The sequence below is a fragment of the Saccopteryx bilineata genome, chromosome 2, assembly GCF_036850765.1.
Source record: "Saccopteryx bilineata isolate mSacBil1 chromosome 2, mSacBil1_pri_phased_curated, whole genome shotgun sequence".
Lineage (NCBI taxonomy): Eukaryota > Metazoa > Chordata > Mammalia > Chiroptera > Emballonuridae > Saccopteryx > Saccopteryx bilineata.
This window is the reverse complement of record NC_089491.1, coordinates 184,900,252-184,925,872: the sequence shown is the minus strand read 5'-3', so window position 1 is coordinate 184,925,872 and position 25,621 is coordinate 184,900,252. Positions and strand designations below refer to the sequence as shown.

General features: G+C 37.4%; 1 protein-coding gene across 14 annotated transcripts in view; it reads left to right on the top strand.

The window, feature by feature from the left end:
* The window catches only part of FRY (FRY microtubule binding protein), a 620,873-nt gene that overhangs the window by 397,008 nt on the left and 198,244 nt on the right, over window positions 1-25,621 (top strand). For all 14 annotated transcript variants that reach the window (XM_066258908.1, XM_066258906.1, XM_066258901.1 and 11 more), the window contains 5 exons: window positions 14,202-14,305; window positions 14,771-14,879; window positions 16,849-16,935; window positions 21,977-22,148; window positions 23,623-23,755. In XM_066258908.1, coding sequence (XP_066115005.1) covers window positions 14,202-14,305; window positions 14,771-14,879; window positions 16,849-16,935; window positions 21,977-22,148; window positions 23,623-23,755 — 605 coding nt within the window. The remainder of the gene's footprint in view (window positions 1-14,201; window positions 14,306-14,770; window positions 14,880-16,848; window positions 16,936-21,976; window positions 22,149-23,622; window positions 23,756-25,621) is intronic.

Genomic DNA, 25,621 nt, shown 5'->3' with positions numbered 1-25,621 from the left:
TGCCTGTGCATATGCTTCAGGCATTGGGATTTCTACAATATAGAAAGGCAATACAGTCACTAAGAGTCAATAGCATAGAAACCACATTCCAGCATTTAGTTCAGTTCACGAAGTACTTACACAGTGCCCATTGTGTGCAGTACCAGGGAAGGGGCTTGAAGTGGGAAAACTAGAGACATCAACTACATAAAGATCTGATCTAGAATAGAGAACCTGTCCTTGAGGTGCTTAGCCTTTCATTGGGGGCTATGTAATGAAGCTTTGAAATGTGTGATGCACACAGTGAAGGACGTAAAAGTTGGAAGTAGGGTCTGGTATCCCGTGAAGCATGAAAGAGGTAGTTCTTTGGCACAGTAAAGGCAACCATTTTTTCCTTTATGGGCAACAAACTGTTGGAATTTAAACCCCCAAGCTAAAAGTGATAAAATATTCTTAATCAGTTAACAATTGAAATAAAAGTGTATCCTATATATTGAGAACTAAACCCAGTAGGTATTTAATGGGACCATTTGTAAATTCATAAATATACATAAAACCCTCCAAACCCTTTCATGAGTCCTCAGTAGGGAAGAAAGGCCCGAGAAAAACTAGCATGGCTTCAGAAGTATGCTTTGTCTTGTATGACTTCAGTATTTTATGGGATATAGAGCCAACCATATCATTTCATAAAGGATCACCATGCCTACTTCCCCCCCCCCATTTTTCTTCCCCCTTTCTTCCTCTAGCACACTTGCCCCCCCCCACCCTGCACATGCTTAAATGTGATGAACCTAGTTTTTTAATGGTTCACAATGAACTTGGCAGCCATCTATGATGTATTCTGAGGAACCAGGTCATAAGGCGACATGAGTATGATGCCAAGGAGATACTGCTCTCAGAGTCAATGCTTATTTAGCATCAGTCTGTCAGAAGTAGGCTTCTTTGGTGATACAAACTGTATTATTTATAATTACTTAACTCAGTTAACTATATATTAGCAATATGCCCTTGTAAAGTGATTTAGAAATATATAGCACCATCTCACCACAACACCAATATCTTTTAGACACCTGGTCAGTGGCGACTGATACATTTTTCTTCTGTATATTTTATGTCAGAATCTACATGTATTGAGCTATAAAGAAAATGATACAGTTTCTTAACATCTGTCATATATTCCTAATTCTGAAAAAAAAGGAAATGTGATTTGAAAACTTGATTAAACAGTATCTTTATTTTTTGTTATTAATCCCCATTTATTAATAGCTCTTTTAAAATGTAGTGTTTAGTATTCATAATAATTCAGTGCTAGTTTCTTATCCTTTAAAATGGTTGTAATAAGGAGAATACTTAAATTTTTTTCCTCTTGGAATAATGAATATAATATGCAAGTGAGATCCAGGTTATAAAGGCAAAAGAAAACTAAAAAAAGAACACTCAAAGGTTAAAAAAGGCATTTACTCTGATTAATAACAGCAGAAACCCATTAGAGGTCAGTTATGAGGTAGGCCAGTAGTAGGGGCTTACATACATTGCCTTGGCTCATCATAATGTTACAAGCTGCACGGAGCTATCCCTATGCTTTCATGGATATTATTTACGTTTCTCTAAAAAGTTTGCTCTGATAACAAAATTTCCTGGAAGGGTAGAGACATTAGTGAGCCAACCTTCATAGTCCTAGAAATCAAGGTACAGAATTTAAAATGGCTCTTTGTTTTTTCATCTCAGTCCCTGCTTGTACTAGGATTTGAATACATTCATTCAGTTAGTCAGTTGGTGGTCAGTTTCTTACAAGAAGTGTACCAGGTTCTGGGAATAAGTGATGATTAAGGGTATGACAATCTCTGATCTCTTAGACCTTGTAATTTAGTGAAGGAGACAGATGACAAATACAAAACAAATGCATGAAGAAGAAAACTTTAGGTAGTGCTAACTGCTATAAAGAAAATCAAATAGGATGTTATGATAAAGAATAAAGCATTCAGATGGGACAGGAGAGGGAGGTATCAAGGTCTTTTGATTAAGAATCTCAAAGTGTACCTGACCAGGTGGTTCAGTGGATAGAGTGTTGACTTGGGACACTGAGGACCCAGATTCAAACCCAGAGGTCATCAGCTTGAGCACGTGTTGCCGGCTTGAGTGTGGGAGCAAAGACATTACTCTGTGGTCACTGGCTTGATCCTAAATGTTACTGGCTTGAAGCCCAGGGTCGCTGGCTTGAGCCCATAGGTCACTGGCTTGGCTGGAGGCCCCTGGTCAAGGCACATATAAGAAGTAATCGATGACCCTGGCCGGTTGGCTCAGCAGTAAAGTGTCAGCCAGGCTTGTGGAAGTCCCAGGTTAGATTCCTATTCCTATTCAAGGTACACAGGAAAAGTGACCATCTGCTTCTCCACCACTCCCCTCTCTCTTCTCCTAGTGCAGCAATAGCTCGAATGGTTCGAGCAAAGTTTGCCCCAGGTGCTAAGGATGACTCCATGGCCTCAGGTGCTAAAATAGCTCATTTGCTGAGCAACAGAGCAGTGGCCCAGACAGGCAGAGAATCGCCTTGTAAGAGGCTTGCTGGGTGGATCCCGGTCTGGGTGCATGCTGGAGTCTGTCTCTGTTTCCCCATCTCCCACTTAATAAAAAAAAAATTTAAAAAAAAGGAGAAGCAATCAATGAACAACTAAGGTGCCACAACTACACGTTGATGCTTCTCATCTCTCTCCCTTCCTTGTCTGTCTGTGTCCCTTTCTTTCTCTTTCTCACTAAAAATATTTTAAAACAATAAAAATAAATAAAAAGGATCTAAAAGTATGGTTGCCATAAATACATCTGAAACCTGTCTTTAGCACTTAACATATATTTGTGTGTAATCATCACAATGAAGTTTAAAGAGTACTTTTTAAAAAGAACATTTCATGTAGTAGTAAAGATATTAATATCTTTATAAATGTAGATATTGAGTAATATAGTAAGGATTACAGAGTCTGATGGAATACAGCAAAATGTATGGCAACATTTATTTTAAAGCAACTTCTATTTTCTTTAGAAATACCAATTTTAAGTGGTACAGTATTACCTATTTTAAGTATTAGTTTTCAAGAAGCAGTCATTTTCCTCCTATATTATTTTATTTCTATAAACTTGAGAAAATCTCTTTATCATCTATGTTTCAGATCTGTCAAAGTCACATTTCAAAGTAGAATTTAAAAATTCTACTAGTGCCTATAAACTGAATCTAAAAATGAGTGATCTGACAAGCGTATTACTTTTCATGAAAGCTTTATTTATTTTTCAGCCGCTGAATGAAACGTCATCTGCATCAATTGTCAGAACAATGATTTTAGAGGTTAAATTATAGCACATATGTTATTTGGATAATTCAGTCACAAAAAAAAGTAAATTATGACCAGAAATTTATACAAGTATCAAAAGGAAATGCCAAAAAGAAGAAAGGTGTTGACTCTGATATGCAAGGGAATATATAATATAGTGGCTTTAGCTGAAGTGAAAGAGAAAACTCAAAGGTAACTAAAATTGTCAGTCTGTCGATAGTGTGTATGAGAATCTCCAAGGAAAGCAAACAGCTCATGTGACTCAGTACAAATAGTCATCTGATGGACCTTAAGAAATGTTGGTTTGTCCTATAAACCCATCAGCAGCCATGTTATTTGGTGAATTCACTGCTCCCTACTTGTTACTATTAACAGTGAATTGCATTCATTAAATCAAAAGCAAAATTTAAAGAAATTTGGCATAATGTTGGGCAGGCTGACATGTCACAGGACGTGCAACAGGTACCAGCTCTGAGATGAGCTGCAGGGATCCAGGAAGATCCTCTGTTTCCCTGAAAATAAGACAGTGTCTTATATTAATTTTTGCTCCTAAAAACATGCTAGGTCTTATTTTCAGGGGATGTCTTACTTTTTCATGAACAAGAATTCACATTTATTGTTGAACAAAAAATCATTTATTAATATACTGTAGTCATGTCATCACAACATCAGTATAACCAGCCAAACTCAATTCCATCAAGAATTTCTTGTGACACTATTTCCATGTACAACAATCTACCCTGTTTCCCCGCAAATAAGACTGTGTCTTATATTAATTTTTGCTCCTAAAGACATGGTAGGTCTTATTTTCAGGGGAGGCCTTAAATTTTTAAGCTTGAAAAAAATTGCACTAGGTCTTATTTTTGGGGGATGTCTTATTTTCTGGGAAACAGGGTAGTTACTTGAACAGTTTTATCAATGGAACCTGAGAGCTATGATTAATAATATATTGGTGGTTAATTAATGGAGATGCAGATTCCAGCAGAAGAATAGAAATAAGTGGTTTGAGACATATGCTAAAAATATCTACATCCTGAAGATATATATTGAGACCCTAATATGTTAGCTGCTATTGGAATAGGAAGGCAATGAAAGAAGTCCTGTTTTCCAGGAGAGAACAATCTAGTAGGTGCCAGTCACAGTCAGGGGTGGGCAAAAGTGGATTCACAGTTTTTCATATGGCAAGTAATCAATAATTAATAATTCAAGAATAAATTGTTTTGCATACTCACAACTGTAAACCCACTTTTGCCTACCCTTTTACTTGAACAGCCTTCATGTAAGTGGGAAAATTAATGCTTTAAAGACACTGGAGCCAGATTTCCCAGGCCCATATTTTGACCCTGCCACTTGCTAGCCCCTCTGTGCCTTGATTTTCTCATCTGAATATGAGCACAATTACAGTATCTGCTTCATAGGTTGTTATGAGAATTAAAAATGAGTTAATATATGCACAGCAATAGAACAATGCCTGACATCATAAGCACCAAGTAATACATACCTTACAGTTTCTAAGAACACAGTACTTTTGGAGCAGAAGTTGGTTTCTGCCCCGGCTGTTATTTATCAGCCGGGTGACCAAGCAGCTCTTTTGGTGGTAAAATCCCACAATGTGCCATGGCGTGTGGAGCACTGCTGAATGTGAGATGTTTTGTGATCCCGTATATCACCTAGATAAGCTGCAGCTGTGCACCATGACTTGCCATCTGCACATCTCTATAGAAAGAAATCTTGCTTCAGCTACTACTCACAATTTGCCTTTTTAATTTGATATTTATTAATAATATGCTGTATGGCAGTCACTGAGGACCCAAGATGAACAACCCAGAATTCCTGGAGCTCACAGTCTAGTAGGAAATATACAATTAAAACAATAGATCAACATTCTAGAAGCCAGAGAGCAGGAGCACATGGCTATCTTTCTGGGACAGAAGAAGAAGTGGAGGAGCAGGGGAATGTCCTAGAGGGAGTGACGCCTCACTGAGTCTTGCCAGAAAGTTGGAATGTCCCAAGTAGACAGGGCAGGGAGACACTGCAGGCACTCAGGGAGTTGTAGAAAGGATGTTACAGATCAGGCTACACCTACGCCAAGGTGAAGGCACGGGGTGATCACAGGGGAACCAGGTCACAAAAGGCCTCATGGAATTTGAACATTATCCAGGAGCTGATTAGAAGCCACTTAAGGACTTTAAATACAGGGAAGTCAACGATCATGCTTGTGGTTTAAGGATACCATTTGACAGTGCCAAGAATGGAAGGCAGGTAGGAAAGCACTCTAGGGGCAGTCGCCACCATAAATGGTATCATCTTGAATGCTGAAAAATCAGTGACCAGCTAGGATCCACAGGTAAAACTGAATAAAAACTTAGGTCCACCACTTTGCTCTTCAGTCTCTTGGCAGCAAAAACAGACTATCTCAACATATTCTTATCAGTGAAAGAACATTAGTCTCTAGAAGAATCACCAAAAAGATAACTACAAGTGGGCGTAGGATGGGAAAAAAGTATAAAAGAAGTTAAGGTTAAACAGAAGACAGTAACATAAGTCATTTAAACGAGAGCTGTCAGTTTAGCTCTTCAATGGAGTGTAGATGACACTTGCCTTACCCCATCACGATTCACCATGAGATAGGCACAGGAGAGAATTTTGAATGATACACAATGCAAATACAAAATACTTATATATAAATAAAGGGAAATTCACAGCAGAGGAGACATTTTCACTAGCATGGAAATTCCTGGAAATTAGGGACTACATTTCCCCGCTTGTTGCAAGGGCCCAGTGTCTTGTACATAGTAATAGTTACTGTGGACAGGAACAGTGCTCAATACCCTATATGCATTAACTCACTTAATTCTCATAACACTCCTGTGAGATAGGTAGTATTCTCATCTGCATTTCACAGGGGCAGTGAGGCCTAGAGTCATTAGGAGCTTTCCTGAGGTTGTCCACATTGCAAATATATTTCAGAACAGGGAACATGCAAATGCAGGCAGTGTTGTCTAGAGTCTGCTTTTAACCAGCAGGTAAGCACATCATAGGCATTGGCTGATTTGCACTGATCGGAGGAGCGATAACTAAAATTCCCCCAATTTTTAAATGATGGCATATTTTAAATGCAACTTTACCAGTTTAGTGTACTTGAAGTTTCTTTAGATACAAAAACATTCAGCAAATTACAAGGTATACCATAGCTGTTCCTATAACAGGAAAAAAAATTTTTATTTTTATTTTTTATTAATTTTAATGGGGTAACATTAATCAGGGTACATAGGTTCAGAGAAAACATTTCCAGGTTATTTTGACATTTGATTATGTTGCATACCCATTAGCCAAAGTCATATAGTCTTCCGTCTCCTTCGATCTGGTTTTCTTTGTTCCCCTCCTCTCCCCCACTCCCTCCCCCCCCCCGTAACCACCACACTCTTGTCCATGTCTCTTAGTCTCATTTATATGTCCCACCTATGTATGGAATCATACAGTTCTTAATTTTTTCTGATTTACTTATTTCACTCAGTATAATGTTATCAAGGTCCATCCATGTTGTTGTAAATGATCCAATGTCATCATTTCTTATGGCTGAGTAGTATTCCATAGTATATATGTACCACATCTTCTTTATCTAATCATGTATTGAAAGGCTTTTTGGTTGTTTCCATGTCTTGGCCACTGTGAGCAATGCTGCAGTGAACATGGGGCTGCGTGTGTCTTTACATACCAGTGTTTTTGAGTTATGGGGGTATATTCCCAGTAGAGGGATTGCTGGGTCATAAGGTAGTTCTATTTTCAGTTTTTGAGGAACCACCATACTTTCTTCCATAGTGGTTGTACTACATTACATTCCCACCAACAGTGGATGAGGGTTCCTTTTTCTCCACAGCCTTTTCAACACTTGTTACTACCTGTCTTGTTGATGATAGCTAATCTAACAGGTATGAGGTGGTATCTCATTGTAGTTTTGATTTGCATTTCTCTAATAGCTAATGAAGATGAGCATCTTTTCATATATCTGTTGGCCATTTGTATTTCTCCCTGGGAGAAGTGTCTGTTCATGTTCTCTTGCCATTTTTTTATTGGATTGGTTGCTTGTTTGTTGTTGAGTTTTATGAGTTCTTCGTATATTTTGGATATTAGGCCCTTATCTGTGCTGTTGTTTGAAAATATCATCTCCCATTTAGTTACCTGTCTGTTTTGTTGTCAGTTTCTTTTGCTGTGCAAAAGCTTCTTAGTCTGATGTAGTCCCATTCATTTATCTTTGCCTTCGCTTCCCTTGCCTTTGGAGTCAAATTCATAAAGTGCTCTTTGTAACCAAGGTCCATGAGTTTAGTACCTATGTTTTCTTCTATGTAATTTATTGTTTCAGGTCTTATATTTAGGTCTTTGATCCGTTTTGAATTAATTTTAGTACAAGGGGACAAACTGTAGTTGAGTTTCATTCTTTTGCATGTGGCTTTCCAGTTTTCCCAGCACCATTGTTGAAGAGGCTTTCCTTTCTCCATTGTGTGTTGTTGGCCCCTTTATCAAAAATTATTTGACTATATACATATGGTTTTATTTCTGGACTTTCTATTCTGTTACATTGGTATGAGTGTCTATTTTTCTGCCAATACCATGCTGTTTTGATTGCCTTGGCTCTATAATATAATTTGAAGTCAGGTATTGTAATGCTCCCAGCTTTGTTCTTTTTCCTTAGGATTGCTTTGGCTATTTGGGGTTTTTTATAGTTCCATATAAACCTCATGATTTTTTGTTCCATTTCCTTAAAAAATGACATTGGAATTTTGATGGGAATTGTATTAAATGTGTATATCGCTTTGGGTAATATAGTCATTTTGACTATATTTATTCTTCCTATCCAAGAATTTCCCATTTCATTATATATATTTTTGATTTCCCTTAACAATGCTTTATACTTTTCATTATATAGGTCCTTTACATTCTTTGTTATGTTTATTTCTAGGTATTTTTTGTTGTTGTTGCAACCATAAAGGACATTGTTTTTTTTTAGCTCATTCTCTCTTTTTTTTTTTTTTTACAGAGAGAGGGATAGATAGAGACAGACAAACAGGAATGGAGAGAGATGAAAAGCATCATTCATTAGTTTTTTGTTATGACATCTTAGTTGTTCATTGATTGCTTTCTCATATGTGCCTTGACCGTGGGCCTTCAGCAGACCGAGTAACTCCTTGCTCGAGCCAGCGACCTTGGGTCCAAGCTGGTGAGCTTTGCTCAAACCAGAGATGAGCCCGCGCTCAAGCTGGCGACCTCAAAGTCTTGAACCCGGGTCCTCTACATCTCAGTCTGACGCTCTATCCACTGCACCACCACCTGGTCAGGCTGAGCTCGTTTTCTGATGTTTCACTGTTAGCATATAGGAAGGAAATGGACTTTTGTATATTAACTTTGTATCCTGCTACCTTACTTTATTGGTGTGTTGTTTCTAGTAGTATTTTTGTGGAGTTTTGGGGTTTTTGATGTACAGGATCATATCATCTGCAAAAAATGAAGCCTTTACTTCTTTCCCAATATCCATGCCTTTTATTTCTTTCTCTTGTCTGATTGCTCTGGCTAGAACTTCCAGCACTACATTGAATAAGAGTGGAGAGAGTGGACAATTTTGTTTTGTTCCTGATTTTAGGGGAAAAGTCCTCAGTTTTATGCCGTTTAAGATGATGTTAGCTGATGGTTTATCATAGATGGCCTTTATTATGTTGAGATATTTTTCTTCTATACCATTTTGTTAAGTGTTTTAAACATAAAATGATGTATTTTATCGAATGCCTTTTCTGCATCTATTGATAAGATCATATGGTTTTTGTTCTTTGTTTTGTTGATATGGTGTATTACATTAACCGTTTTCCATATGTTGAACCATCCTTGTGATTCTGGGATGAATCCCTCTTGATCACGATGAATTATTTTTTTAATGTGTTGTTGTATTTTAGCATCTGTATTCATTAGAGATATTGGTCTATAGTTTTTTTTGTGTGTGTCATCTTTGCCAGGTTTTGGTATGAGGGTTATGTTGGTCTCATAAAATGTATTTAGCAGTATTTCTTTTTCTTCGATTTTTTGGAAGACTTTGAGTAGAATAGGAACCAAGTCTTCTTTGAATGTTTGATAGAATTCACTAGTATAGCCGTCTGGCCCTGGACATTTTTGGGGAGGTTTTTAATAGTTGTTTCTATATCCTCCCTGCTTATGGGTCTGTTTAGGCTTTCTGCTTCTTCATGACTCAGTCTAGGAAGGTTGTATTCTAGGAATTTATTCATTTCTTCTGTATTGTTAAATTTGGTGGCATATAGTTTTTCATAGTATTCTATAATAATTCTTTGTATATCTATGATATCTGTGGTGATTTCTCCCCTTCATTTTGGATTTTGTTTATATGAGTTCTTTCTCTTTTTTCCTTGGTGAGTCTTGCCAAGGGTTTGTCAATTTTGTTGATCTTTTCAAAAACCAGCTCATTTTATTAATATTTTCTATAGTTTTTCTGTTCTCTTTCATTTATTTCTGCTTTGATTTTTATTATTTCCTTTCTTCAGCTGGTTTTGAGTTGTCTTTGTTCTTCTTTTTCTAGTTCCTTAAGATGTGAAGTTAAGTGGTTTACTTAGGCTCTCTCTTATTTGTTTATATAGACCTCTAGTGATAAGAACTTCCCTCTTATTACTTCTTTTGCTGCATCCCAGAGATTCTGATATGTCGTATTGTTTTCCTTTGTCTGTATGTATCTTTTGATCTCTGCACTTATTTCTTCTTTGACCCACTCATTTTTTAAAAGTATGTTGCTGTGTTTCCACATTTTTGTGGATTTGTTTATCTCTTTTGCAGTTGAATTCTAGTTTCAAGGCTTTATGATCAGAAAATATGCTTGGTATCATCTCAGTCTTTTTGAATTTGTTGATGTTATATTTGTGGCCCAACATATGGTCAATTCTTGAGATTGTTCCAGGTACACTAGAGAAAAATGTATACTCTGGCACTTTGGGATGAAATGTCCTATAGATGTCTATCATTTCCAGTTGTTCTACTGTTTCATTTAAGACCAATATTTCTTTATTGATTTTCTGTTTGGATAAACAATCTAGAGCCGTCAGCAGTGTATTGAGGTCTCCAAGTATGATTGTATTTTTGTCGGTTTTTGTTTTTAGGTCAGTCAGTAGCTGTCTTATATATTTTGGTGCTCCTTGGTTTGGTGCATATATATTAAGAAGTGTTATGTCTTCTTGATTCAGTGTCCACTTTATCATTATGAAATGACCATTTTTGTCTCTGATCACCTTTGCTGTCTTGTAGTCAGCATTGTTAGATATGAGTATTGCTACACCTGCTTTTTTTTGGATGTTATTTGCTTGGAGTATTGTTTTCCAACCTTTCACTTTAAATTTGTTTTTATCCTTGTAGCTTAGATGTGTTTCTTGTAGGCAACATACAGTTGGATTTTCTTTTTTAATCCATTCTGCTATTCTGTGTCTTTTTATTGGTGAGTTCAATCCATTTAAGTTTAATGTAATTATTGACATTTGAGGGTTTCTTACTGCCATTTTATAGATTGCTTTCTGATAGTTTTGTATCTTGTTTGGTTCTTCTCTTTTATTTTCCTATCATTTTTTTTTTGTTTGGTTGTAATCCGTACTTCTTTCCTCTGTTACTTCTTTTTTTAAGCCATGTACTTCTGTGTTGGATTTTTCAGGGGTGGTTACCATTAAGTAATGGAAAGCATATATATCATGTTCATTGTATAGTACATTATCTCATGAGTGCTTCTGCACTCCATCTTCCTTTGCTACTGTTAATCTTTGTCCTTTCCCCTTTTTGGTTCCTTTTCACAGATTAATCTTGTTTTTATTGCAATCTTGATGGAACTTTTACTTGTAGTTTTGTTTTGTTCTTTGTGTCTGGTTGGAAAACCCCCTTTAGTATTTCCTGAAGTGGGAGTTTTCTGGTGATAAATTCTCTCATCTTTTCTGTATCTGTGAATGTTTATATTTCTCCTTTTTATTTGAAGGATAGCTTTGAAGGGTATAGTATTCTTGCCTCGATGTTCCTCTCTTTCAGAACTTTTTTTTTCCTTTGCATTTCTCTGAAGTTGGAAACGGGGAGGCAGTCAGGCAGACTCCCGTATGTGCCTGAATAGGATCCACCTGGCATGCCCACCAGGGGGCGATGCTCTGCCCATCTGGGGCGTCGCTCTGTTGCAACCAGAGCCATTCTAGCACCTGAGGCAGAGGCCATAGAGCCATCCTCAGCTCCCGGGCCAACTTTGCTCCAGTGGAGCCTTGGCTGCGGAAGGGGAAGAGAGAGACAGAGAGGAAGGAGAGGGGGAGGGATGGAGAAGCAGATGGGTGCTTCTCCTCTATGCCCTGGCCGGGAATTAAACCTGGGACTCCTGCACATCAGGCCGACGCTCTACCACTGAGCCAACTGGCCAGGCAGAACTTTAAATATTGGGATCTACTCTCTTCTAGCTTGTAGAGTTTCTGCTAAGAAATCTGTTGATAATCTAATGGGCCTTCCTTTATATGTTGTATTCTTCTTTTCCCTGGCTGCCTTGAGAATTTTTTCTTTGTCATTGGTTTGTGCCAATTTCATTATGATGTGCCTTGTTGTAGGTTTGTTAGGGTTAAGATAACTCTGTGTTCTGTTTGCTTCTTGAATTTGAGGCTTTAGTTCTTTCCACAGGCTTGGGAAGTTCTCATCTATTATTTGTTTGAATATGTGCTCCATTCTGTTTTCTCTCTCTTCTCCTTCTGATATACCCATTATTCTCATGTTGCTCTTTCTGATGGAGTCTGACAATTCCTGTAGGCTATTTCATTTAAAAAATCATTTTTAATGTATACATTATGCATCTAAAAAGTTGAGACCTTTTTTCCCCTGGAGCTAGAGAAGTGGTTGTAAAGTGTATTTGGAAGAATAAACATGCATAAATATCTGGGGAAACCCAAAAAATAAAAAGAAGAGGGGAATAAAAGTAGTGGATTATGGTTAGTAGGCCATACCAGATAGTACAACACGTTATAAAGCCTCAAAAATTAACCTGGTGAGGCATTACTATATGAATAGACAGACTAATAGAGCAAAAAAGGAATCTAGAAACAGACAAAAATGCATATGGAAACTTAGAATTTTAGAATAATGATCACACTAAATAAGTTATTTTAAGATAACATAAACATAGATCTCTTTACTAAATTTAAAAAATACTAAAAACTACTCCCTGTAATCTTTTCCAATCTTTATATGACTCATCTTTATTCAGTAAATAGTGTAAAGATAACTTCATCGTAATTTTTAAATAATTATGAATTCTACTAAAGTTAGTGCCCAAATTATCTGCCCTAAGAATAAAACAGCTAAAGGAATTATGACCTGATAAATAGAGGAGTAAGGGAACAGAAGTAATGTAAAAACAAAAAAGACCTATAAGAAAGTTGAGTGATATTTAAGACTGTTAAGAAACATTTACAATCCCCTGCAAAATGTTAGGGATTCTAATAGCCGTCAAGGATAAATAACTCCCCTTTTGTCCACATGTCTAAACAAGACCATACGCAGAGTTGAAGAGCTCTGCTACAAGTTTGTTTAAGTCAGGGGACACTCACGAGGGAACAGTTTTAATGGGATGGGTTTGAGGACACGGGGGGGGGGGGGGTAAAACAGAAAAGCCTGCACATGGGAGGGACATTCAAGGAAACCATAATGGAGTAGGGTTCACCTGATAGAAAGGAAGGATGTGGAGTGGAGGAATCTCCTGACATGGAAACAGATGAACATGGCCTAGCTAAGGTTTAGAGAACTTGTGGGAAAATAACAGGATAGGAGGCAGGAAAGGTGGGTTAGGGCCATGTGTCAGTTGATAATGGGTCTGTTATTGCCTGGAAGCTGGTACCTCGCAGCATCTGGTCTCCCTGCTGCAACTCCACCTCCCCAGCAGGCAGGGACTTCATATATGGTCTTCTTGATCTAGTGGCTTCCTGTCACTGTCATGAGAACTCTGTTCCCCTTACTTAGCGTGGCATGGAGGGTCCTCGTGTGGCTCCTGCCTTCCCCTCAAGCTTCACTGCCCCCTGCCCCCTTGCTTGTTCCCATGCACCTGGCCCTCTTCACCAGTTTGCCTAGCTCCCCATGCTGTTGTCTCAGCCTAAAGCACTCTCCCTTCCCATCACTTTTTTTCCACCATTCATAGTTTCTAGTGGCAAACGCAGTACCTGGCCCCATGTAGTTGAATGTATTAAAGTTCATCTGAGTTCTTAGCTGCCCATAGAAACCATGCCTGTCCTCGTTCTTTGGGTCTGGCCCAGGTTGTCCTCCTTCTCACCCTTGAGCTCCTGTCCCTGCTGTGGTTCACACTGTTTTGGTTGATTGTTTATTATCCGTCTCCCATTCCCTGTAGATTCTGAATACTGCAGGAAAAGGATTATCTTTTATCTCGATCTCCCAAGTTCTAGCACAGTGCCTTACTGAACTTTAGCCTAACACACCTTTGAGGATAATTAGATGAAGGGTGGAGTTTGAGGAACCAAAGCAGTAACTATGTGTAAAAGGGCATAACAGCAGTAGAAAGAGCAGATTGGTTCTCCTCTTGGTGCTAGGAGATAGGAGTTCCCTGGGCTGAAGGAGAAAGATAGTATCAAGTTTTCACCTTGGCAAAGGAGGGACAAACATGCCTTCCCCTAGAACTTTTCTGTCCTACACTCAGGGCTATTTAGATCCCTCCTCATAGATGATTTACCCAATGGGCACTGGGAGGCAAAAACCCCGTAACTCCTCAATGATGTGATGTACCTTGTAGGCACCCTGTCACCCTCCCTGGATCCTCCATTTACAGGCATGCAAAAAAGACTAAGTTTCACATGTTACCATTTACTCAGCAATATTTCATCTCCGTTTCTGTTATAGAATAAAGACCCCAAGATGGCCCGAGTCGCACTGGAATCTTTGTACAGATTACTTTGGGTTTACATGATTCGAATTAAATGTGAAAGCAACACAGCCACTCAGAGGTAAGGAGCTGCACTGGCCTGGCTTCATGGTAACCATATCACAGGTTTCTTGGTAGCCACATTCGTCAGCCAGCGAGTGGCTATTTTGTTTTATTACTACCTGTACTAACCCAATTAGAAGTTGATGAAAAGTGACAGTTCCTTGAAGATCTAAGTCCTGAGGATATTTTCAGGTCCATCAGCCATGACAGAAGCTCCAGCTTCAACCTAGACTGCCAAGTTCCCTGTCCCGGCTGCATTCACCACTTAAACAGAGGAAATGGCTACAATTTTCCAAACTGCCCTTAGTTGTTTGCAGAAGCACCTTTCACAGGGAGTAATTCTGCTCAGGAAAAGGGATGAAGTGTTTTTTTTTTCTTGGAGTTCTGTCTGATACTGAAATAAGATGAAACGTGTGCCTTTTTGTCTTGAAGAGCTGGAGCTCAGCCAATCTTGCTTGTTTTCTCTCCCCCCCTTATCTTCTAGCCGTCTTATAACCATCATCACAACACTTTTCCCCAAAGGGTCCCGTGGTGTGGTGCCTAGGGATATGCCTCTGAACATATTTGTGAAGATCATTCAGTTCATTGCCCAGGTAAGAACAAGCTGCTGGCGTGGGTCTTCCAATTGCCTTTAAGGGGCCAGTCTCCTTCTTGGGATGTACTAACACATGAGGTGTCTAAACAATCTTACGCGTATAGGCTTTTCAGAATGGCCTTGCAAGTGTTTTCACACATAGCTAATAATCTTTTCTTCAAAACAAATTGTGAATGGGTATATCAAGTGTTCGCAGCAGTTGACAAATGAAAAAACTGAGAGAGTTTAAGTGGTTCATTCAAGGTCATAGAGCCTGGTAGTAAAGGGTTCCCTTAAGTCATACTCCCCAAATTGTTGCCTGATTCTCCACTATGGCTGCTGCAGATCAGGAGGAAGCAGTCTGGTGTTTGGAGGAAACCACAAGAAGATAATTCAGTGAAATTTGAGGAGTAGACATTAGTGTCGTAGATTTCATACTGTGAGAAAAAAGAATGTAATAAGAATATTACCATTTGTCAGGCCCTTGCACTTTGCTGAGAACAGTTTTCAGCACTTTACTTGCATTAATTTACTTAAAACTGAGACCAAAAATATTAAAAATATTAAACATAGTTTTTAGTGTTTACTAGTTATACCCAAGATTTTTACTTATTAACTCACTTTGTGACTAACTGGTTTTATGCCAACTTTGAGATTTACAAACTAACAGAAAATGACAATTATTTGAACTTAACCTGTGCCTTGAGCCAGCTCTATATATCTTAAACAAGTCAAAGAACACCTTTGTCACAGTTTCTTTATCTATAAAATATGGGTAAAAGTGCTTGACTGGTATACATAGAATGTTAAATGAATAAAAGAAAATAATAGTTATGAAAATGCTATTGAAATACAATTGACACTGATAAAAAGATGTAGGTTCAGTTGTTACTATTCAGTATATCTGTGTGGTTGGTGCAGTGAAACGCCTCTGTAGCATTTGTACCTGGGGAAAGGGCATCACTTTCTTGACAGGGAGATGAATTCCTAGAGCCTTTCTTCAGGTAGTGATGATGTGGCTGAGCAGGCGCTTCATGTGTTCTGGAAGAGGTTCCATAAAACGACCTGTCACATCTTCGTAGCCACTATCTCAGATTATTCAAATCTGGCTTCAACCTTCTCATTTAATTAATGTTGACGTGTCTTATTTGTTGATTATTCATTTCACTTGTAGAATTATCTGTTGAAATATGAAAGGATTTGAAATGTTAGAGAATAGAAGAAAATGCTATTTTTGCAGTGGCTTTTAAAAAATATATACCGTATTTTTCGCTCCATAAGACACATACCTGACCATAAGATGCATCTAGGGTTTTAAGGAGGAAAATAAGAAAAAAAATATTCTGAACTAAATGGTGTGTTAAAATATATAATAAAATATACCACAATAATATTTCAACAATGTAAACTCAACAGCAGTATTAACAACTATTAGCACTGTTATTAACAAATGAGAAGACACTTTAATGTTCAAATACTCTTCTAGTTGTCTGGGAACTTGCAGCAGCTAAAAAAAAAAAATGAACATTCGTTCCATAAGACACATGGGCATTTTCCCCTCCACTTTTGGGGAAAAAAAGTGCATCTTATGAAGCAAAAAATACGATATATATTTAAAACTGAGTTTAAAGAAGGCATCAGCATTTGCAGTAGAAGCAGGAAGAGCTGGGACTAGACAGAAACTCAGACACTCTAAGCATTTTAATTTTTCATTTCTTGTTGTTTGATCATTAGTCATTCCATGCTTCGGGGGCTAATTGCATATATCACATGATGAGCACCTCTGTACATCACACAGAAACAGAAGCAGCCACACTGAGAGTTCCATGGGTGTTCTCTTCCTCGGGATCCCTGGGAGCCATGGCTCTGAGTAGTACCTCTCCTCTCAGCAGCCACCTCTTTGGTGCATATGATAAAAGTGGGTATTTTATGTTTAATTTGTATCTTAACACTTTTTGGTTTGTTTTGTCTTCTCTTTTTCACTGCAGGAACGTTTGGATTTTGCCATGAAAGAAATCATTTTTGATTTTCTTTGTGTGGGAAAGCCAGCAAAAGCCTTCAGTCTCAACCCAGAGGTATGAATGATAAGTTTCTGTACCCATGTCAGCATGGGCATTGGCAGAGCCACACCTTTGTGACTCTGGAAAATGGATGAAGGACATCTCCAAAAGTCCTCTATTCTGCCCATGTCATTTGACTAAATAATATAAGTGATGGTATTTAAGAAGTAAGATTTTAGATAAGTACACTTAGCATGATGAAAAGCTGTGTGCTACCAGATTCTGACTGTGTGTGGTAGAGGAAACCTTGTCCCTAAAAGATCATCTCTCTACAGAGCAGGATGTTTTATTTTAGAAAAGTCAGAGCTTGTATCTATAACTAACTTTGATGCAGATTAACAAGTGATGAAACAGAAAAGAATAAATACATGGAATAAAATACTAAAATCTAGTGAGATTACATAAATGATGTATAAGTATATGTTTCTGGGGCAGTGCCACCACTCGGGCAGGCAGTCATGGAAATGAGGCCGCAGGGGGCGCGGCATGCAATGTGGAATGCTGGGCCTGTGCAAAGAAAAAGCATGTTTGGTTTTAAGCTTTTAAAAACATGTTAGCCAATGGAAATATGCCTGACAAGCTGCTTCTGTATAGCCCTTTCCCTGTGAGACCATAGGAAGAGCCCTGAACTGGGAGTAAGCAGAGATGTGCCACTTTTCTCAGGGACTGCCATTTTTACCAGCTACATTTACCTCTCTGAACTGCCACTTGCCCACAGGTACAACAGACAAATGCTTTTCTAGGTCACTTCACAGAAGAATTGTGATACTGTGATATTACAAACTTATAAGCAAGAAGGAAGGTAGGGAAAAAGGAAGATGAGCGGGAGGTTGGGAAGGAGGGAGGGAGGGAAGGAAGGAAGGGAAGGAGGGAGGAAGAAAGGAGAAGGGAAAGAGGGAAGAAAAGGGAAGAAAGGAAGGGAGGAATGAAGGAGCACACCACAAAATTTCTTTTAAAAGATTTTTTCTGTCATCATGGTGATATTGCCTGGATCCTTCACCCTGTCAGTGAAAGAGGAGGTCCAGAGCCCAGAGGCTCAAAATAAGCAGCTGTTTAGTAGCAAGGGGAGCCCAGCTTTCCTGGTATCCTCCTTCTCCTGCCACAGCCTGGAGTCTCTTGGTGATCAGGTTGCCACATACCCATACAGGGATAGCTGTAGAAATACCCAGATGAGTTTCTGCCTGGTGTCTAATGACATCATAGGCTTCTGAAATGGCTTCAGCCGGGGTTCATGGCCACTGGGAGAGGGACAAAGCAGGGCAAATCCAGGGCATTTTGGTTGGATCAAGGCCCTGGCCACAAGTAGTAAAGATTTTTCTCTTGCTGAGAAGGTTCTCAAAATATTTTTCAGTTCTCAGGAGTTGTGGCTCTACCAACTTTAACAATTGGTTCTCAGAATTACCAGGTTATTTGTCTAAAAGGAACATGTTGAAATCTGCTTCCATCATTATCACCATCTAGAGGATGTGCCCTTGGTTTTTCTTTCAAAATTTTCAATCAATGACTAATTAGTTAACATTTCTGTGCCGAGCAGTTGGAATTATGGTTTAAAAAAAAAAACCTACCAGGCCCTGGCCGGTTGGCTCAGCGGTAGAGCGTCAGCCTAGCGTGCGGAGGACCCGGGTTCGATTCCCGGCCAGGGCACGTAGGAGAAGCGCCCATTTGCTTCTCCACCCCTCCGCCGCGCCTTCCTCTCTGTCTCTCTCTTCCCCTCCCGCAGCCAAGGCTCCATTGGAGCAAAAGATGGCCCAGGCGCTGGGGATGGCTCTGTGGCCTCTGCCCCAGGCGCTGGAGTGGCTCTGGTCGCAATATGGCGACACCCAGGAGGGTCGCAACATGGCGACGCCCAGGATGGGCAGAGCATCGCCCCCTGGTGGGCGTGCCGGGTGGATCCTGGTCGGGCGCATGCGGGAGTCTGTCTGACTGTCTCTCCCTGTTTCCAGCTTCAGAAAAGATGAAAAAAAGAAAAAAACAAACAAACAAACAAAAAAAAACAACCTACCAAAAATAAGATGTATCTGCTATTTCTCTTGATTTTATAGGATTGTGGAAGAGTTTAGTGATCAGTAGTTGTAATTAAACTCTCAAAACCATATCTGTGACCCCACTCAACAGCACAGACAAGGATGAGCAGTCTATGAAGAAGATGCCTTACGCTTGATAAAATATGTTGTAGGGCACAGATTCTCAGGAAACAAATCCATATTGTGTCTTAAATATATCTGGAAGTCTCTTGTGAAATAGGCCAGAAGATCTGCAGGGTTATCTTGCTGCAGAGTCTATTATGGCTCTTCCACTCAGCAGTTAGGTGATTTTCAGGTAAATGTCTCTTCTTAGTTCAGATCCAGTTGGCTTCCTACTGGGAGATGAAGCATCCTCATCACCATAAGAACTAACTCAATTGTGAGAAGATTTTCTTGGTCATCCATTTCTTTCATTTTTGTCTTGATCTAAAATAACATAGAACTAAAGGTCTTAGCCAGTGCCAGTGGCAAAAAGAAATAAAAGGATATTAGAAAGAAATAAAATAGACAACATGATTACCTATATAGAAAATAACAAAGAACCTACACAAAACTTACTAGAACTAATAAATGATTTTAGAAAGTTTATGGGATATAAGATAAAAACATAAAATCAATGTATTTCTGTATTCTAGGAATGAAAAATTGGAAATTCAACAATTTAAAATACCAATGAAAACAAAATACTTAGCAGTAAAGCTAACAAAATATATGTAAGATGTGTACTGTATACTGAAAAATAAAAATCACTGAGAAAAATCAAAGAAAATCCAAATAAAGGAAGGGAACTATTGTTTATTAATTCAGAGATTTAAGATTATACAAAGTCAATTATTACAAAATTAGTGTAAATAGATTAAACTATAATTCCAGTAATTAAATTCCTATGGCTTTTTGTGTAGAAATCAATAGCTGATTCTAAAAGTTACACAGAAAGTATAAGGAACTAAAATAACCAATAGAATTTTGAAAAATAATAAAATTGGAGGACTAGCATGTCCTAATTTCAAAACCTACTCTAAACCTACTCAAAACCTCTACTGTAGCAATATTGGAGAAAGGATGAATATAAAGGCCAGTGAAACAGACCCATACATATGTGGTCAATTGATTTTTAACAAGTGTTTCAAGTTATTTTAATGAATAAAGGATAGTCTTTTTAATAAATGTTGCAAACAATTGAACATTCACTTAAAAATAATGAACTTTGACCCATAATTTTCACTGTAAGCAAAACTTAACTCAAAATGAATCATAAGCCTACATGTAAAATCCAACATTATAAATCTTCCAGAAGAGACCATAAGATAAAATATTTGTGAACTTTGGGTAGGCAAAAAGTTTCTCAGGACATAAAAACATAAATTACAAAAGCAAACATTGATAAATTGAGCAGTTCAAAAATAAATGTCAGCACTTTAAGAGACACTATTAATAAAATGTAGAGTCACAGACTAGAAGAAAAATGTTTGCAAAACATATCTGATAAAGATACTTCTATCCACAATTTATTAAGATCTCTCACATCTCAACAACAAGGAAGTAACTCAGTGTTTGTTTTTTTTTAATTTTTTAAGTTTATTCATTTTAGAGAAGGGAGGGAGAGCGAATGAGGGAGGAGCAGGAAGCATCAACTACCATATGTGCCTTGACCAGGCAAGCCCAGGTTTTCAAACCGGCAACCTCAGTGTTCCAGGTCAATGCTTTACCACAGGTCAGGCTCTAACCCGTTTTTTTTTTTGTTTTTTTTTTTTTTTTAATGGACGAGCTGAATAGCCTCTTCAGCAAAAATGAGATAGAAATGACAACTCCATGGAAAGATGTTCAACATCATTAGTCATTAGGTAAAAACAAGTGAAAACCACAGCGAAAGGTGCTTAGAAGGCTACAGAGCGACTACAATGTCATACTGTTTTCATGAAAATGCAAAAAGGTTACAACCACTTTAAAAGATAGCTTCACAATTTCTTATAGGGTTAAACATACACCTACCATATGATCCAGCATTTCCACCCCAGGTTACTTATCCAGGGGAAGTTGGATCCACAAGGGCTTGGTTGAATATTTATTTATTTATTTATTTTAAGATTTTTATTTATTGATTTTTAGAGAAAGGAGAGAGAAAAGTAAGGAGCAGGAAGTACTCGTAGGTGCTTTTCATATGTGCCTTGACTGGACAAGCCCAGGGTTTCAAACCAGCAACCTCAGCATTCCAGGTCGATACTTCACCCACTGTGCCACCACAGGTTAGGCTTGGATGAATATTTATATCAGCTGTATTCATAATCACTTAAACTAGGAAAGCAGCTGTGTCCAACCACTGGTGAATGACCAAACAATTGTGAATCATCAGTACAACAGTGATTCAGTACACCATAGTCTTCAGTAAAAAGGAACAAACTACTGATATTGCAACATCTCAAACGCATTATGCAAAGTGAACTAAGCAAGACACGAAAGGCTATGTATGGTTTGATTCTGTTTATATCACATTCTGGAAAAGGCAAAACTATAGGTAACAGGTTCTGTGGCATTGAATTTTTAAAATTTGTTTCCAACTTACCAGCCTTGTGAATCAAAAGTCAACTACCTGCAACTGTAATTCCCCTGTGGAACTCTTGTTTTACTTATTCTTTGTGAATTAGCACTTGTGGCATCTCTCTTTCTAGGAGATAAGAACCTTAGTTTGCCTCAGTTTACCTCAATTGCAGCTGCTCTGGAGAATGACCGCTTGCCCCTGTGCAGTGTACCCAGGATCCCCCAAACAGAATGAGTATGACCATCACAAATGTACCCTCCAAGACTGGAAAATTTTCCAGGTTATTTTCTTGTGATGTTGTAAAAATAGTAGCAGAAACTGTATTTTATTTTCATAGGTTTGGCCTAGACTTTTGTGCCTTTATACTTACTTTCCCACACTAATCTAGATGGCAAGCCCCACCTCAACTGCTCTACAAGACTGATGGTTTCATTACACTACAGTAATAGTAATTGGGTCTCTCCTTGTATTCTGGGCACATTGTCTCTTACAGAGAATGAATGTCGGTTTACGGGCGTTCTTGGTCATAGCTGACAGCTTGCAACAGAAAGACGGTGAACCGCCCATGCCCGTAACTGGCGCTGTGTTACCATCAGGAAACACGTTGAGAGTGAAGAAAACATATTTGAGTAAAACGCTCACTGAAGAGGAGGCCAAACTGATAGGTGGGTTTCAAAGATGTGTTAGATAGTGGATGTACTATTAAGCCTTTAAAATGACCCAAGATGTTTACTTTAGATACACTTGGAAAAAATCTTTATAAAAGCAACTGCATTTTGTTTGTTCCCTTTGAAACTTTCTGGCACTTCCTGGTAAACATTGTGCCAATTAAATGTTAAGCTTTTATCTGCAGTCTTTTCAAAGTTCTAATGTTATCTACAATTTATAGTAAATTTCTAAGACATCTGTGACCTTAGGTAGATAATTCTGTTTATACAGCAACAACATTTACATTCATGTATTCATTCATTTATTAGTTCAGTTTTAAAGTTTCTTTCCTTCTTTATTTTCAGTAAAATTAGTTTAATCTGTGTTTTAAACGTTCCAACTATCACACAATCTGGGTTATAGTGTGGGTTAAGCTTACATGAGATTGTCTTTTTCATTTAGCAATCTTAATCCCCAGAGGTGATTTTTTTTCTGCATTTGTTTCTTTCTTCCTGAGCACTTGAATTAGAAACTTATCACAAACTCTTGTCACCATAGTTCCTGGAATTCACGGATCTTAAAGGAAATACAAGAAGGCACCTTTTGCCTTATTTATTTTTGGCTCTGCAGTGCTTAATGAGTTCAAAAATATTTAATGCATTAGAAATAACCATTGATAATTATTTCATTAAAGCATAAATTATAAATACAGAGCAGTTTACTTTTCATTTTTATTATATACATAAATGTATAAAATGCATATTTGCAGTACACATGCTGTACATATTTGTCTTTCCCTATAGGACATTGATGTTATATTTACTGAGACCAGTAACAATAATATAGCTACAGTACATTTTTCTTCATTTTAAAATTTATGATGTGAATGCATTTTGTTTACGTTCTAAAAAAAATCCACACATATATTTCAGAGAATAATATGAAGTTATGAAAAATCCTAACCCCAAATGGGAAATATTCTTCATTCGTATAGTCACTAAGAATAGTGAATTCTTATGCTAATTAGTAACATAAAAATTCTAAAGTAAAACTTTCTATTTCCTTGTTTATTTTAACTCTTCTTAAAAATGTTTCCCTTTGAAGTAATATAATTCCTTTTTATTGGATTTAAATGGTTAATTGGTGAATACCCACTAAATATAGGGCACTGTACTAAGAGATTGAATTAGACTTTGTTCAAAGAAGCCATTGACCCATAGAAAGTCTTCAGTAAAAAGTGTCATAGAGCCTGACCTGTGGTGGCCAGTGGATGAAGTATCAACCTGAAATACTGAGGTTACCAGTTTGAAACCCTGGGCTTGCCCAGTCAAAGCACATCTGGGAGTTCATGCTTCTTGCTCTCCTTCTTCTCTCTCTCTCTATTTGTCTCTCTCTCTCCCCCCTCTCTAAAAATGAATTTTAAAAAAGTATTATAGAGAATGAATAAACTAAGATTTCATTAAGATGTGACTATAATGCATGTTTTTTTAGGCATGTCACTGTATTATTCTCAAGTACGAAAAGCTGTGGACAACATTTTAAGGCACCTTGATAAAGAAGTAGGAAGGTGTATGATGCTAACTAACGTGCAGATGTTAAACAAAGAACCTGAGGACATGATCACGTGAGTACAGTGAAGACTAAATCTCAATAAAGGGTTGATTAACGAAGACACACTGGCCGAGATTCTTCTCATTTATTCTGTGTAGCTGACCCTTGAACAACATGGGAGTTAGGGCACTGACCCCTGCACAGTCAAAAATCCATGTGTAACTTTTGTCTCCCAAAAACTTACCTACTAATAGCCTACTCTTAACCAGATATCTTACCAATAACAGTCTATCAGCTCATATTTTGTATGCTATATGTACTGTGTATTCTTAAAATAAAGTGAGCTAGAGAAAAGAAAATATTAAGAAAATCATAAGGAAGGGAAAATATATTTACAATACTGTATGTATTTATTGAGAAATATCTGTGTGTAAGAGAACCCGTACAGTTGAAACCCATGTTCAAGGATCAACTGTGTTTTGTTCTCATCTTAGAATCAGATTTTTGAGATGTGTTAAGATGGTAAAAACATAGTACTTTGATAATATTTGACTAACTCTAAAAATAAGTTTAAACTTGAGATTGATCTATTTTGGTTATGTCTGAAGTATCATTAGACTGGTACATTAGAAAATGGGCTCAAGACTCATTCGCTGGTTTACATTTTTCAGAAGTGGTATTTTGTTCCCAAGCTTGATCACATTGTGACTGTGACATCATCAGTTTACAGACATTTCATCTTTATAAATCTCACATTCACTTGTTTCTTAGTCCTGAACTGTGAGAGTTAAACTTGCTGAAAATCTCTATGTAACCATGTCACAGAAATACTGGATTTTAAGAAAGCATTTGTAACTTTGAATGTAGAAATAAAATTTTCTATTTGAAAATCGAAGACCTAGGTTTTGTTATTAGAGTTCTGCTAAAGAAACTTACACAATTTGTATTTGATTAATTATATCAGGAACTAGGATTGGGTTTTAACTTTACATTTTAAGAAAATTTCTATTTTGTTGCTGGACTATGAATGAATTATATTTGGCATTTGTAGCATAAATTTCCAAAAATATAATTAGGAAAAAATCTTTTGTCATTCAACATGTCCAGTTTCAAATACCATAGTTAGTTAGAAGGTTGTTATCTATATAGGGAAGTTCATATTGTCAGTACATATTTTTATTACAAGGGTGGCACATTGAAAACAGTATGACAAAATAAAACATGATAAAGTAAAATTTACAGAATTATTTAATATATATATTTAGCATCATATAAAGTTAAAATGTAAGTCTCCTCCTCAGATCTCCACTTGAAATCTGCCACCATTCCCTAGCTCAGTGTGATTCCTTCCAGATCTTTCCCTGTGTCAGCACAACTATACATATACTGTTTTTTACAAAAAAATGGAATTATTCAATGCATGCTATCCTGAAGCTTGCCAATCATTTTATCAAATTAATATGAAGACTTTTCAACTGAAATGACAGCAGAATTGAAACTGACCAAAGCTAATAACATTAAATATTTTGTCTGCAGCTCATTTCTTACCTTGCAAGTCACCAGATTGTCCATAAACCTTTAACATTATTGTTTCATATTCTCTAAATATGTTATAGCAATTTTAAATTTATAACATAGAAGATACAAGAAATGCTTTTCAAACTTCTGCCATAGAGTTATTTCCTCCTTTAAAAAAGTAAAGAAATGAAAGACCTTTAAAGGAAGACTTTATTAATAATCAAGAGATTACAAGATAGGGTAAGGACCAAAACAGTATATTCAAAAGCATAAAAAGGTGCCGGTTTAAATATACATGTCAACATTTCATTTATATTTTAACCAATACCTTAAACTTTTTCCAAGATGATTCTTTACTTTTTCCTATTGAACCATCCTAGCTCCCCAAAAGGAGCTAGTAATATTTTTCATGCTACACTTT